We start from the raw sequence: 15,870 nt of genomic DNA, 5'->3' as shown, positions 1-15,870 counted from the left end.
TCACTTTGAGAGGTTTATAAATGTACTTCTTTGATTCATATATTTTTATTTTTATTTTTATTTTTTTTGCTTACACTCCACTTGAAATATAAAATGAATTATAATTTCATGGGAAACGAAAACAGCAAGTTCATGACTGTACTTAGAAAATATCTAAGTTGCCTACGTACCCAACATAGGGATCAAGTCATAACGTAGTTCAAAATTTGATTGTTTGGGGGGTGCCGTGCACAGTTTATACTCATGTGGGCTAGGAGTATCTATTTCTTAACCACCCTAGACTAGGTGGGGATTTAATATTTTAACCACATAAAATACCATAAGTGGGAGAAATACAGTTTAACCACATGAATTCACTATTGGTGGGGACATAACAGTTTAACCACATATAATACCTTTGGTGGGGACATAACAGTTTAACCACATATAATACCTTTGGTGGGCACCGTTCACAGTTTATACTCGTGTGGGTTAGGAGTTTTTTTTTTTTTTTTTATGCATAGTAATGCTTCAAGAATTTTCCGTTTATGGGACCAATCCTTAAGCCATCTTCGGCCACCAGTTTGTATGCGCCATTAGTATAAACCTCCTTGACAACATATGAGCCATCCCATTTTGATGTGAACTTGTTTCCGGTTCGATGAGTTGTGATGATGGGCCTTCTCACTGTGAGTACTAAATCACCGACTTCAAATGAGCGTGACCGCACTTTTTTGTTGAAAGCTCTAGAGAGACGAGCTTGGTAACACTCAAGTCTTTGTTGCGCTTCTAGTATTTTCTCATCGAGAGCTTCTAACTCCTCGAGGTGCAAACTTGCATTTTCTTCTAATTTCAAGCCTTCTTGTATGGCTATCCTTAGTGATAGAATTTGTTGCTCGAGTGGCACGACGGCTTCCACACCATACACCAATGCATAAGGAGTTGCTTGAGTAGGCGTTCTATAAGTTGTTCTATATGCCCATAGAGCCTCTCCAATCCTTTCATGCCAGTCTTTCTTTGATTTTGCAATTATTTTTTTCAAGAGATTACACAAGGTTTTGTTGAAAGCTTCGGCCAAACCATTAGCAGCAGCATAGTACATAGAAGACTTCCTTTGCTTGAAACCGAACTTTTCGCAGAGCTTATCAATCAAAGTGTTGCAAAAAGGTTTCCCATTATCTGTGATCATGTACCGAGGAATTCCATACCGGTATATAATGTGGGTGCGAATAAAATCAGCAACATTTTCCTTCTTCACTTCTTTGAGAGGCACTGCTTCAGCCCATTTAGAAAAATAGTCTGTTGCAGCCAAGATATACAAATGCCCACTTGAAGATTTAGTCAGCGGTCCAACTACGTCTAAACCCCATGCGTCAAATGGCCAAGAGGCTACTGTAGGGTGCAACACTTCAGGCGGTTGGTGAATGAAATTTGAATGGTACTGGCAAGCTTGACACCTTTGTGCATAATCCATGCAATCTTTCACCATTGTTGGCCAGTAATAACCCATTCTTTTTATTCGAAAATGTAGCTTTGGACCTGATTGATGGGCTCCGCAAATTCCAGAATGAGCTTCTTCCATTGCTCGGGTGGTTTCTTCATCTCCTAAACACCGTAAGAAGACTCCATCAAATGAGCGCCTATATAAGGTATCCTTGTAGTAGATGAAGCGCGCTGCGCGCCTTCTAATGTCTACCCTTTGACGCGGATCATTTGGCAACTTTTCATACTTCAAGTAATCGACAAATGCTTGACGCCAATCTTCTTTCTCAATTTCGAATACTTCGACAGTGTAGTTATCATCTTCTTTTTCTTCATCACTCTCATCCTCAAAAAGTGGCGGTACTACCCAATTTTTACATATTGGCACACGAGCTTCATTGTTTGGCATGGAAATTGTAGAAGCAAGCTTGGCCAGTGCATCAGCTTGTTTATTGTCTTTTCTCGGCACATGCTCAATCTCCACATCACCGAGCCACCCCATAAGCTTCCTAGCATAATTATGATATGGGAGTAATTCAGGCTTTCTGACTTCATATGATCCGAGTAACTGATTAATCACCAGAGCCGAATCCCCATATACTTGAAGATGCAATTGCTTTATATCGACCGCCATTTCTAGTCCAAGGATTAGAGCTTGATATTCAGCAACATTATTGGAGCAATTTTGAGTCAATGTGAATGAGTATGGCAACACTTCCCCGTCAGATGTCACAAATATAACTCCAGCACCGGCTCCTTCCTTATTCGAAGCTCCATCAAAATACATTTTCCATGGGGGTTTAAATTCAATTACAAGAACATCTTCATCCGGAAATTCATTAGATAGCTCCCAATCGGCAGGGATTGGGTGGTCAGCTAAAAAGTCAGCTAATGCTTGCCCTTTGACAGCCTTCTGAGGAACATATATAATTTCAAATTGCTGCAATTGGAGATACCATCTTGCAAGTCTATCAGAAAGAACCGGTCTTGACATCACATATTTTAGCGGGTTTGCCTTTGAGACAAGCCGGACAGTGTGGGCTTGAAAGTAGTGCTTTAGCTTTTGAATGACAAATATGAGGGATAGACATAACTTCTCTATTGGTGAGTAGTTCAATTCATTTGGCGTCATCATTCTACTCAAATAGTATAGTGCAGCTTCCTTCCCATCATCATTATCTTGAGCTAATAAAGCTCCGACGGAACGCTCTTGAGCAGTGATATAGAGGGTTAATGGGCGTTCAGGCACCGGGGCTGCCAACACGGGAGGCTTCATCAAATAATCCTTAATGCTCTTGAAAGCATTCTCGCAAGATTCATCCCACTTAAATGGAACTCCTTTTTTCATGAGGCGGCTAAATGGTTGACAACGCCCAGCCAAATTTGAGATGAACCTCCTGATATATGCCAATTTTCCTTGCAAACTTTTCAGCTCGTGGATATTTCGAGGTCCGGGCATTTTTAAGATTGCATCAATTTTGGCTTGCTCAATTTCAATCCCTTGATGCCGGACAATAAATCCAAGGAATTTTCCTGATGTGACACCGAATGCGCATTTCAAAGGATTCATCTTGAGTTGGTACTTTCTTACGCGCTCAAAAATTCTTCTTAAATCTTCCAAGTGGTTATTTCTCTGTTTGGATTTAACAACCACATCATCAACATAGCATTCGACATTTTTGTGTAACATGTCGTCAAAAATGTTCTGCATTGCCCTTTGATAAGTGGCACCAGCATTCTTTAATCCAAATGGCATTACTTTGTAGCAATATATACCCTTTGGAGTGCGAAATGAAGTTAACTCTTCATCTTCTGGCGCCATGCGAACTTGATTATATCCAGAAGATCCATCCATGAAAGACAATGCTTCGTGACCCATAGTTGCATCAATCATGAGTTCAGTGATAGGTAACGGAAAGTCATCTTTTGGGCATGCATTATTCAGATCTCGAAAGTCAACACAAACCCGAATTTGTCCATTCTTTTTCATTACAGGAACTATGTTGGATATCCATGTAGGATACTTGACTTCACGGATGAATCCAACCTCAATGAGTTTGTTAATCTCAGTTTCGATTGGAGGGATTAACTCAGGGTGGAACCTTCGTTGAGCTTGCTTGATAGGTCGAGATCCCTTTTTAACAGCTAAGTGATGAACAATCACTTTCGGATCCAGCCCAGGCATTTCTTTGTATGACCATGCAAATATATCTCTAAACTCTTGCAGTAGCTCGATATATGCTTCCTCTTCATTGATGGACAATAGGGCGCTGAGGTAGATTGGTCTCGGGTTATCATCGTCGCCTAGATTAATCTCTTTTAGTTTATCAACAGTGGCCTTTACCCCTTCTTCAAGTTCAAGGGGAGCAATTTCAGCATCTTCCTCTAATGGATTTTCTTCTTCATTTGAAGTGATGTGACAAGAAGCAACACTTTCTGTATCATCCTCATCCTTTTGAGTTTGAGTGTAAATCACTGTTTTCACCTTAGCCTTCAGGATCTTATCGCATGATATAATCAATGTGGTGCATCGCTTCATGCGGGATGGAATCAAACTTCGCAATCTTTTCGGGGTTTGCTGATTATGAGCCTCACGCAAATGCTTGGAAAAGTTCAATTTTTGTTGATTCCTTTGCCTTTTACGTTGGCCCAGCCTATCAAAAACAGACACTCGTTGATCCTTTTTATTTTGTTTGTCAACAACGGTGTTTGACGAGTACTCATCTTCAGCAATATAGTTGAGGCTGACTCTTTTGATGGCAATGCGGATGGGACTTTGTGGAATGAACCCAAGGCCTGGTCGAGTTTTTTGAACAGTACGCGCATTTCCTTCAAGAGCCGCTTGTTTGTTAGAAACTCCTGAGGGGAGTTTACCCAAGGTGAGGTTTTCACTTGGGTTATCCGGCTTTAACGAGTAGTTTATAAGCTTTTGGATCAAAGCCCTTCGCATTCTGTAGTTCTGAGTACTCCCCATGTTCTACCTCGGCCCCTTGAGTTGGACGGACAAATCCGATGATAGATGGTCGTTTTTCATCAAGTTTTGTTAAAGGAAGTACCATCTTTTTCAAAGGATTTTCTTCTTGGACAGGCAATTTACCTTTTGATTGGTCTTTATGAACTTCCAAGGCTTCTTTAATCTTACTTTTTTCATCATCCTGTCCTTCGGGTTCCCGATGAGGTGAACATTCTTCGATTCTTGATGTCTTCTCATTATCAAAATAGTACTTGGCATCGGCAAAGTGTGATTCGGCCTCGGTAAATGGTTTATCATCTCCAAGTACTTTTCTTACCACCCCATCTTGACAGTATTTAAAACATTGATGCCATGTAGAAGGAACTACCCCATTTTCGTGAAGCCATGGTCGACCAAGCAACATGTTGTATGATGTCCTGGAGTCAATGACATGGAAGAATGCACTTGAGGTCATGTCATCCATTATTAGTTCTAATCTTATGGCCCCGAGAGCCCTTTGTCCTCCTTGATTGAATCCTTGGATCATCAAGCGACTATTTGCAAGTTCTTCTGTGGCAATATTCAACTCCTTCATCGTGCGCAAAGGCATAATATTAACTGCAGAGCCTCCATCAATTAATATCCTATTCACCTTTTGCTCGCGACTATATCCCGTGACAAATAAAGGCCGATTGTGAAAGTCAGAACCAAATGGTAGATCTTCGTCAGTGAATGCTAAGGTCGCTACACAATCTTTCTTATTTTCGGACTGATCGATCTGGTTGAAGAGACTTCCTTGTAAACCTGTTACGTAGCATGATGCACCATCATTGTTATGTATTTCGATTTGATTGACATTCACATTATCCTCTTCAAGTGATATTTTTCCTTGGCGAGCCAACTGCATGATTTTATCCTTGAATATGAAGCAATCATGAATAGGATGCCCGATCAACCGGTGATATTTGCAATATTTTGGGTCATCCACTCGTTTAGCTTCTTCAGGTCGCTTCAGTTCTGGTAATTCAATCAAGTTTGCTTTGACCAAATCATCAAATATCCCCGATACATCAGAGTCGAGAAAATGGTACTGTTTTGATTGCATTTCCTTTAAACTCAACTTTTTTTGCCCTCTTTCCTGATATATCTCTTTCTTTCCATTGTTTTTATCATTTATATTTCCCTTGACTTTGACAGGTGTGGCATTAACTGTCATCGATTCTTTGGTCGGGGTCTTTGTGAAAGGCTTGCCTCCTTTCTTGAAGACTTCCTTTTCTTTTGCTTTATGAGATTCATGAGCTGGAGGTCCCTCTGCTCCACTTGCAGCCATACTTAATTCCATGTCATGAGCTCGAGTAGCTAGATCCTCGAATGTCTTTGGCTGGATTCCTTGAAGGATGTATCGAAGCCCCCAATGCATACCTTGGATGCACATCTCAATGGCGGAAGATTCCGACAATCGATCTTTGCAGTTAAGACTCAAATTTCTCCAACGATTGATATAGTCAATGACAGGCTCTTCTTTCCACTGTCGTGAGTTTGTCAGCTCGATCATGCTAACTATTCGTCGAGTACTATAGAAGCGATTGAGAAATTCTTGTTCTAGCTGATTCCAACTATTAATCGAGCATGGCTCCAGATCAGTATACCAGTCAAACGCATTTCCTTTTAGTGAGCGAACAAATTGTTTGACCAGATAATCTCCGTATGTTCCAGCATTGTTACATGTCTCGATGAAATGAGCCACGTGTTGTTTTGGATTTCCCTTGCCATCGAACTGTTGAAACTTTGGAGGCTGGTAACTAGGGGGCATCCTCAAGTCATCGATCTTTTGCGAGTAAGGCTTGGCATATGTGAGAGATGACTTGGAGCTTCCGTCAAGTTTTTCTTTGATAGTACCCATGATGAAGTCTTTTAATTGGTCTACAGGAACTGACCCATCAGGTGAAAAACTTAAATCTTTAGTATGTTCCTTTCCTTTTTTCTTCAACGATGATTCAGTTTCACCGTTAGTTTCACCTTGTTTGTCCATGTCACTTGCATCAGTATGGTCTATCTTTTCCATCAACTTCATGATTTGGGAGTCTTAATCTTGAACATGTCTCGAGAGTCCCTCAATTGCCTTCGTCAGATTTGCTATTTGATCTTCTAAAGTTGAGGCATTTGTCACCATTACTGGTGCTATGTGCGAGTTTTGATGGGTTTCTAAGAAACGAGCTTGCTCAGAAGATTTCTTCGACATACTTCTTGTGACGACCCCAAGACTTTCAGTTGAGATCTTGTTATTGGTGGACATGATGACTTAGAACTTTTGGCGAAGAGAAAAGATGAAGGGTAGAGATGGTCCCACTGGGCGTGCCAAAATTTGTAGCTCAAATTCTTTATTTCTTAAAATTAAGAAATAGAAAATCGATACAAAGTGATTTAAATAAAGATTAGTGAATACAATCTCTAGATAATCCCTTGATTTTTCTCTTCAATGGCAATTTCTTGTGAAATGTGAATTTCTTGAGTGTTTGATCTTCTTGGAAGATGATTTGATATCTTGATAACGTTAATTCGATGGGTTCACACCTTGTTATCGAATTAACCTTCAAAATTTGGGAAGAACGCGATGAACTCCTTGAATCACGCCTTAAATTTTGTTGATCTTGAATTTAGTGAAGAACGAAATCTTCTTGGATTTGAATGAATTTAGATGTGTTTGAAGAATAACGCAATTAATTCCTTGAATCACGCCTTGATCTTCTTGAATTTAATGAATTTGATGAAGAATGCCTTGAATTTCGCCTTGATCTTCGTTGATTTCCTTGAACTTCTTGAAGATGACTTGAGAGAAAAATATTGAATTCTTCTACTCCTTTTCTTCAGTCTTCTGTGTTGTGTTTTTCTTCTTGATCATCTGCCTCCTATTTATAGGTGAAGGATGCAGAATGTTTCCATTTCCATTTGATGAGGTGTCGCAATTTGATTGGCTCCTCATGATTCATTTGGTGATTATTTTCCATTAATCACAATATTTGATTTTAAATACTAAAAATATTAGTATTTTCTTCCATTTGATTCAAGATTTGATTTGAAATACTAAAAATATTAGTATTTTATTCCATTTTTGTAAGATGCAATCTTGATTTAAAATCTTGATTTGATCACAAAATATATTAAAATATCAATTTAATTAACTATTTATTTTTTTTGTAGGAATTTAATTTTCTATAAATAAATAGTCAATTATTTTTTTTATTGATATTTAATATATATATTTCTTTTGGCATTTTCCATAAATTTAAGCTAGACAAATTTAATTGTCTACAATTATATTTCAACACCTTGTCACTTTCAATTTGTGATCAACCAACTACACACTTAATTAAATATATTAAAAATACAATAAAAAATTTTCTTATCATCAAAATCAAATTTTCTTAGATTTTTGGACCCAACAGTTTCTATCAGTGTTTTTATTTGCAAATCCTAGTCCTGATTTTGATATGAATCCTTAATGACATGAATTGAAAACACGATTATTAAAGAAAATCGCACCCTCAGCTCAATAACAAGGAGATTCAAAGTGTTTTCCCGATCTTGAAAGAAGTAACTGATTTGTGATATTCACCCCTAAACTATTAAGTTTGGTAACAAATAAACACGAGATAAACAATTGTGATTCAAATAAACTTTCAAAAAATTTGTCTTTGAAAATCCACGATGAGAACAATCGACAAACGTCACAAAGTGTTAAACTTTGATAAGTTTGATTTTGAACAAAGAAAAAAGTTTTAATAAAATTCTAGAGAGATTGTTTTTTATAGAAATCAATAATCTGAATTATGAATAATTATTTCATGTGTTTTCGTGGTATTATATATTTATAATGCTAAAAGATAACAAAAATAAGTCTCCTAGTAGAATTAAACTATATGTTTCCTAGTTGGAATAGACTCCAGAAGATGTAATCTCCTTGATCTTCTAGGATTTTGATCTTCTTGGATTTCTTGATCTTCTTGAACTTGAAATCTCACCTATAATGCATTGTTACACTAGAAAACCAATCTAAAATAATTATATGAGCTTTAAATATGGTAAATCTGGGCCCATATCAAATACTAATATAATAATCCCTAAAACTAAACTAAATACCCTTAATTGAGGCTCTTAAAATAGCAAAATAACTAAATTATATAATAATCAAGCTCAATAACTTGAACTTCCAAGAATAATCTTTCAATGTCTTTAATTTCTTCAAATTGTTATTCTCTTGAAATACCTCCTTAAACTTCTTGTTTCGTCTCATATTTAATGATCCTTGCGGCAACTCTGGAGGATCCAATTTTTTCTTAGCTTGATAACTTCGAGAGTTATCCATGATCATATCATACTACCATTCTTGAAAAATATTTGTCCTAAAATCTTGCTCGTTACCTATACCAAATAAAAAAATATTAGAAACATAAAAATCTTAACGACACCATACTTACCTTGTGTTTTCTTCTTGTAAGCTTTATCACTCAAGTCATCCAACAATTTCAATGATCTAATGTCGGTGATTGCTTCTATATTTTCTACATCAACTAGTGTACCTTGCACACTCAAAACAAGATCAAAGAATACAAAATTCTTCATGATAAGATGAACACCTTATCACCATTAGCATTTAAAAATATTATCAATATTCCATTAAGCATGACTTTAATAAAATTCCTCAATTTCTTAGACCTAGTTAACCCCAACACAAAATTCATAGGTATATATAACCATTGTGCTCTAATATTAAGAAGTGATTTATTCAAATCATACAAGTGTGACCTGAGAGTTCTTTGTCTACACGCAATATAACTCTCACAACTCCACTCAACATATCTAAGGGTGGAATAGGATCGGAACCCGTCCCGTAAACCCTCTATCCAACTCCCGTCCCAAAAAGATTTGAAAAACTTTTTTTCTCCCGATCCCGCACCCGAAACATTTCGGGATCCCATCGGGTAGGGAGAGAAAATCTCGAATTTTTTTTTCATATTCAAAATTTTGTTCAAACAAATAAAAAAATGTGATTATGTTATTAAATATACTATATGGAAAATTATATTCATAAATAAAAATAAATATTCAACTTAAAACCTATAATATTAAAATATTCTGGATAATATTTCAAGGTTTTGTTAAGAAAAAAATGTATCGGATAATTATAATAAAATATTTGGATACAATTACTAAATAAATTTAGTAAAATAGATTGTCAAATTAATATCTTGAGTCTTTTTCTACATATTTGTTCTAATTAAATAATTATAAATATGAATTAATTAAATTATTAATTTATTTTTAAAAAACACACAAAAATAAAATGTCATTTCGTTATTTTACAATTTGATCATTCCAACAATAAAAATTATGCGAATTAAGTCAACAATTAAGTGTTATATGAGATGAAACATAAGAATATTTAGCTTATTATATTAACAAAGTTATTAATAAAACATATTATTATATTATTTCGGGATGGTCGGGAATCCCGTAGGGATTAAATTTTATTCCCGATCCCTCTCCCGATATTAATCAGGATGGAAAAAATCCCGAAAGTTTGGGTCGGGAAAATTTCGGGTTGGGATTTTTTCGGAACGGGAATGGGATGAGATTCGAGAAGGGTCAGGATTTCAGGAATTTTTGCCACCCCTAAACATATCTCTTCATTTGTAACCAGAATAAGTATTTATCCATATGCTCTCACACAATCAAACTCACACCATAACACATCAAACTCACACCATATGCTCTCTCAACAAGTAATTCATTCAACGATGAACATATAATTTATATTTAATTTTCTGTAAAAAAGTTCACATTGCTCAAATAAAATTTATCATGAAGATCAGACAAACATAACACAAATCACAATCCTTAAAATCACCATCCAATGCATACAACTCTTTAGCATTCTCAAACCATAAAAACTTTGAGTCTAACATAGATAGAAGTACATATCTTCATGGTAGCACATCAGCTATCATATTTTCCTTACCTTTTTTTTTTTTTACTTCATCACCTTTTAATCATCAACTCGCTCTCCTTGAGAACTCACACCAATGACAAATAAAACGAGTTCTTGTAAAAAAAAAATGCACTCTCTTTTAAATTAACACACAAATTTTCATCTCTATATGTGAATAACACAAGTATCAAATGTTCAACAAGCTCATCCAAAATTTTGCTAAATACCAAGATTTTATCAAAGTATACCACAAAGAATTTACCAATATGTGCATGCAAAACATGACTAATCAATCTCATGAAAGTGCCAAGTTCATTATTAGCTAATCCAAAAGACACGACTAACCATTCTAGAAGATATGACTTTTCACCTATACAACTCATGCACCATTCACACACATCAACATAACTCAAGTCACTCAAATTCTTAACATATATAATCACATTCAAGAAACTTAAGATCTAGATTTGAAATCAAAGCATATTCATATATGTAATCACATTCAAGAAATTTAAGATCGAGATTTGAAATCAAAGCATATTCATATGTAGCACATTCACACATCTCTCAAAAAAGTAATTAAATCCAAGAAATTTAAAATTAAGATCATACCTTTGAAAGTTGGTATTTGATTTGTATTTTAGATTTAAATTTACATCATACATCACAAAAAAAAAAAAAAAAAACTTTCAAATCTCAAACTTCACCTTGTGTGTACTCAACTTTACATGGATCAAACATGTTTACATTTTTAACATTGTATCTCATTTTCTTCCTCATCGACACATCTCCGATATCCTGTAAAGAAAAAATCACGATGTTCGAGATTGAGCTGGCTATATCATGATAATGAGATAAAATCTCTTTGTAAAAAAGTACTTTAAGGTGTATATTCAATTTCAAAGCCTTTTTTATCTCACTATTTTGGGCCATGTATATATTTTTCTTGGCCCCTTTCCTCTCATTTTTTTTTTCCCTCATTTTTATTTCTCAAGACCATCTCACTCTTTTGTCCACTATTTCTTCTTGCCATATCACTCACTCTATGAAATTCTAATTGACCCTCAAAAACCTTTTTTGGGTTTAATTGAACTAGAGAACTAGATGGTTTATCCAATTTACTCACCTTATTATATAATGGTTCAAATGATGCCCTCATCGCCTTAGTCATACGATCCATCAATGCTTCCATTTGAACCTCGGAAATTCCGTGGTTCGAACTATCCCCAATTTCTTTATGAGATTTTCTATTAGATATCGTACTTGCAAGAAAAGGTTAGCAATCACTACAAGAATGTATGCTTTAATGACATTTAAAAGTGTCACGACATATTACTTATCCTGGCACTTTTGATATAGTGACATCAAGTAAAAATGTCCTCTATAGTGATGTCGAATAAAACTTTATGACATTTCCTAATGTCACTATAACATAAAAATAGTCACACCACCAATGTTATGAATAATTGTTATAGTGACAAAAAAGTGTCACCATAATATTTGTAATGACATTTATAAATGTCATCTTTTCATATAATATAAATGCACTATAAGATTTGTAATGACACTTATAAATGTCATCTTTTCATATAATATAAATGCATTACCATTTTTTAGGATATTTATAATCTATTAATAATTTTTAAATACATCACAAATTTAATATTAAAAACAACTCAAAATAAAAATCATAAATTATTGATATTTATCAAAGTACTTAGTCAAAAAAACATTTATTAACAACCAATGTTTGGATACATAGAATTCATACAAACCTTCTCATAATGTATCATCAAGTTACCTTTTAAAATGCATCAACAAACTAAGTACATTAAAATCAAATGACTTAATAATAACAAGAGAAGCCAACATTTTTCTTCAGAACATCCTTCATCATCTGGACAATTGCTATTATGAAATTCATTTGACCACAAGCTTGGCTTAATCTCTTTGAAATTTTGATCAAATCGAGCCTCCAACCAAGATACAATGTAGACAGATTTCAGATAATTCACAAGTACCAATCGTAGCTGCAAAGAAGGATTAAATCAGAATACATATTATCTCATCGTTTAATTCCCTTGCTCCTCAAAACAACTTTTTTTTTTTGTTTCTTGGGCATATAAGCTTAAAGATCTATAGGTCTGAGCCAATATCAGTTCCATTGGCAATTAAATACTTACTACTCAAACATATTTAACAACTGAAGCACAAAATTAATATGAATACGTCTATCTTAAAACCAAAAATGCAGTGCATAATTTAGCCAATTTATACCAAGCTTCGCATTCTCATCTGGTGAGGTAACACTGCGAGGAAGTCCTTGGTCTCTCCAAATAGCATGTACAAGACCATCTTCTAGTGAGAATACCTGAAAATACAAAATATAAATATATCTTAACCAAATTATGTACCTTGGGTTTTAAACACCATCACTTGCTTCATGTAAAGAAATAAACATAAAATTCTGATAAAAATTTTCTTTGAGCCTTCAACAATAATACTACAAGAGATCACATCAAAATGTAGATAAATATTTGAATAAATGACAATACACAACTTTGAATACAGTTACATGTCACCACATGTACACTTGTCATGTGTTCATACAATTGGCATGCAAACATGTTGGACATCTGCAGTCCATCTTCCTCATAAAACAATTAAATTTTGAATAAAAAAACCACAATCAAATACAGAACAGTACAGTCCATAGAAAACCAGAAGAGAAGAAAGAAATGATACAATCAGAAACCACGAGATAAAACTCCCAGAAGCTCAGCCAGAACAGAGAACTGTCATGTCTCCCCTTGAATGAATTGCAAGAATAACACAATAAAAAATAAGCTCAATTTCATGTTAAAAAGCCACAAGTAAATCACCTCAATTTCGTATCCGATATCCCACAAAGCAGTGACAACAATGACCATTAGAATCTGATATGGATCAACTGACAGATCTGCAAAAACCTATGAACATAAATGAAGACACCCACTTAGCAATGTTGCTCCCACGCTATATTACTGCTAATAAAAAAACTAAGAAGTTATTCAGCAAATCCTATTATGAATGACTAGGTAATATATGAGAGATGCAAGCCAAGCTATGGAAAACCAAGGAACCTATTAGGTTCAATCAGTTCCCACAACAGGCATTGAAACTGTCTCGAGCAATACCAGCCAAGATCTCATCTTGATTTTCCCCACAAAGATGATAATTGTTTCATGTTTATTTTATCTTTAACACTGGGTTCGTCTATATATACTTGTCGCAATTCTTCAAAATAAGGGGCAACAAATCTATTGGAAAATTGAGCATTTGATATTGTGCAAAGCAGTCCAAGACTAGAAGAATAAAGTATATATAATTAACAACATAAATAAAACTTTTAGAGTTCCTACTAACTCCCATTTCATCAACGTTATCAACACATTTCCTTAAAACTTCAGTTTTATGAAAATTTAATCTTGGAACAAAATCAGATATGATTAACAATCTGCTTCATGAGAATACCACAGCTCTCCAAGAATTTGACATTGGGCACCAGAGTCTTTTCCAAATCCATTATGAGTAACCACCCAGATACTTGTGTGATAAATATAAAGAAAATGAATTAAATCAAAGCGGGTTAAAATCCATTTTTAGACAGCCTATTGTATGCCTGTACCTCAAGAAAACCCACATGAAACTCGAATTAAAGTCTAGAATGGATCTTAAAATCATCCCAACTCAAAGACAAAAGTAAGATGGAAACCGAACAACAGCTTCTCCTCAGAAAATCTTGGCTGAAAGTTACTGGAAAGATCTAGAGGAATAGGGGCTAGTTAAACTTTGTATTGAGATTATATACAGCCTCTAAGTATCCGAAAATGACAGAAATCGATGAACAAATGCTACAGAAACAACGCTCAAACAGCAGCTTGCCGGACAGTTTTGATCCGGACAAAACTTTACTCAAAATCTTCGATTAAAGGTTTGAAAGAAAGCTTAGATTGCGACCAACCAAACCCCTAAAACAATTTGAATTACCGACAGAAGTGGGCGGCGTTTCGGCGTTCAAGAATGGTGAGAGTAGAGGGGGCAACGGGTTTGGACCCGGTGGTTCTCACTTTCTTTTCTTTAATTTGATATGATATAATAATAGCATATGTATTTGTATATGAATATATGTAGACTGCGTTTACTTATGTTGATAGGATTGTGAAGATATAATTTATAAGGTGATTCGTAAACTAATTAGATGTGATATAGAGTGTTATGGATAAATAATAACTTGTTTAATGTGATTGATTACAATTGTGATTAGAATTGTGATTAAACAAAAATTCACAATTTTGCCCTTTAAATATAATAGAAAAGATTATAAAGAAGGGTATATTTGGAGTTTTCTAATTTTCTTTCCATTTATACAAGCCATAGATTATTTATCCTTAATGAAATTGAGGATTACAAATCATGCTCAAATCTTATTATTAACGGGCCTTAGTTTATGAATTTTTGTTAATTTTTAAGTAAACATGTGATGAATTATTATTAATAGTCTTATCATATGATAATCACCCCAAGTAAACACAGTCGTATTATAAAATGATTAAAATAAGGGTAAATTAAAAAATTGGGAGGGAAAACAAATGAGTTCCTCCAAAAACAAAAGTGACATTATTAAAAATGTCATCACAAGTAGTCTAATAAGTATATTTTTTTTTTTAATTAAGAGTTTTTCATAAGTGTCACTATAAAGTTCTATTAACGACATTTTTTAAAAAATTTCCACATAAAAGTGTCACCATAGGCATTTTTTCTTGTAGTGAATAAAAATTTTCTCACCAAAATCCTCACAAGTCTCTAAAAAAATCACTCACACTCTCTTTTCTTTTTCACTCAAATATGGAATAGTTTATGCTTTGTGTTTATGTGTATCAAAATCATAAGTATAAACTTGTAGACACTGGAAAATTGACCCTCGTAGACCGCAGAAAAACAAGCAAAGTGACTATAAAAATTGAAATAGACTTGACACCAAAGGATGAACAGAGACAAAAGAAATTGACCACAAGTTTTTTTCTGCTTCTACTTTCGTTCTCCTTTTTTCGACCGACTTTTTTTTTAATTTTAAATTTTTTTTTGATAATTTGTAGCACAAGGAACAACAAAACTTGGGCAACAAGATAGAAAGAAACGACGTAGAAGTCAACAGGAAATAAACTCAAACGAAGAACGAAGAACGGAGAACGAGTAAAAATCAAAGATGTTGAAACTATAACTTACTTGTCTCTAGAGATGTCAAAACGGACCAGCGGGGCGGGCCATCCCAAAACCCGTCGTAACCCACCATTAGGGGGGCGGGCCGACCCTCTTTTATGCGGGTTGGGAAAACACCAACCCAACACGCTTATTTTAAGTGACGGGCGGGCCAACCAAGCGGGCCTAAGTGTAATTTGGCGGATTTTGGCGGGCCAACCCGCAA

At 34.9% G+C, this 15,870-nt stretch overlaps 1 protein-coding gene and 1 long non-coding RNA gene across 5 annotated transcripts; both read right to left on the bottom strand.

The window, feature by feature from the left end:
• Positions 1–493: 493 nt before the first annotated feature.
• Positions 494–6,488, bottom strand: LOC140874047 (uncharacterized). Its single transcript, XM_073277324.1, has 2 exons — positions 4,443–6,488; positions 494–4,366 (listed from the first exon to the last, which is right to left on the bottom strand). Exons 1-2 carry the CDS (start codon positions 6,486–6,488, stop codon positions 494–496), a joined length of 5,919 nt encoding a protein of 1,972 aa, XP_073133425.1.
• Positions 6,489–12,139: 5,651 nt separating this feature from the next.
• LOC140875986 (uncharacterized) lies at positions 12,140–14,520 on the bottom strand. 4 transcript variants are annotated; one of them, XR_012148627.1, is made up of 4 exons: positions 14,433–14,520; positions 13,286–13,372; positions 12,681–12,774; positions 12,140–12,433 (listed from the first exon to the last, which is right to left on the bottom strand). It is a non-coding gene; the product is annotated as an uncharacterized lncRNA (long non-coding RNA). The 4 variants fall into 4 exon arrangements; XR_012148628.1 differs by having other exon boundaries at positions 14,071–14,506; XR_012148630.1 differs by having other exon boundaries at positions 14,353–14,506.
• Between the last annotated feature and the right edge of the window lie 1,350 nt (positions 14,521–15,870).

The sequence above is a fragment of the Henckelia pumila genome, chromosome 1, assembly GCF_033568475.1.
Source record: "Henckelia pumila isolate YLH828 chromosome 1, ASM3356847v2, whole genome shotgun sequence".
Lineage (NCBI taxonomy): Eukaryota > Viridiplantae > Streptophyta > Magnoliopsida > Lamiales > Gesneriaceae > Henckelia > Henckelia pumila.
The sequence above is the reverse complement of the archived record's forward strand: the minus strand, read 5'-3'. Positions and strand labels throughout refer to the sequence as shown.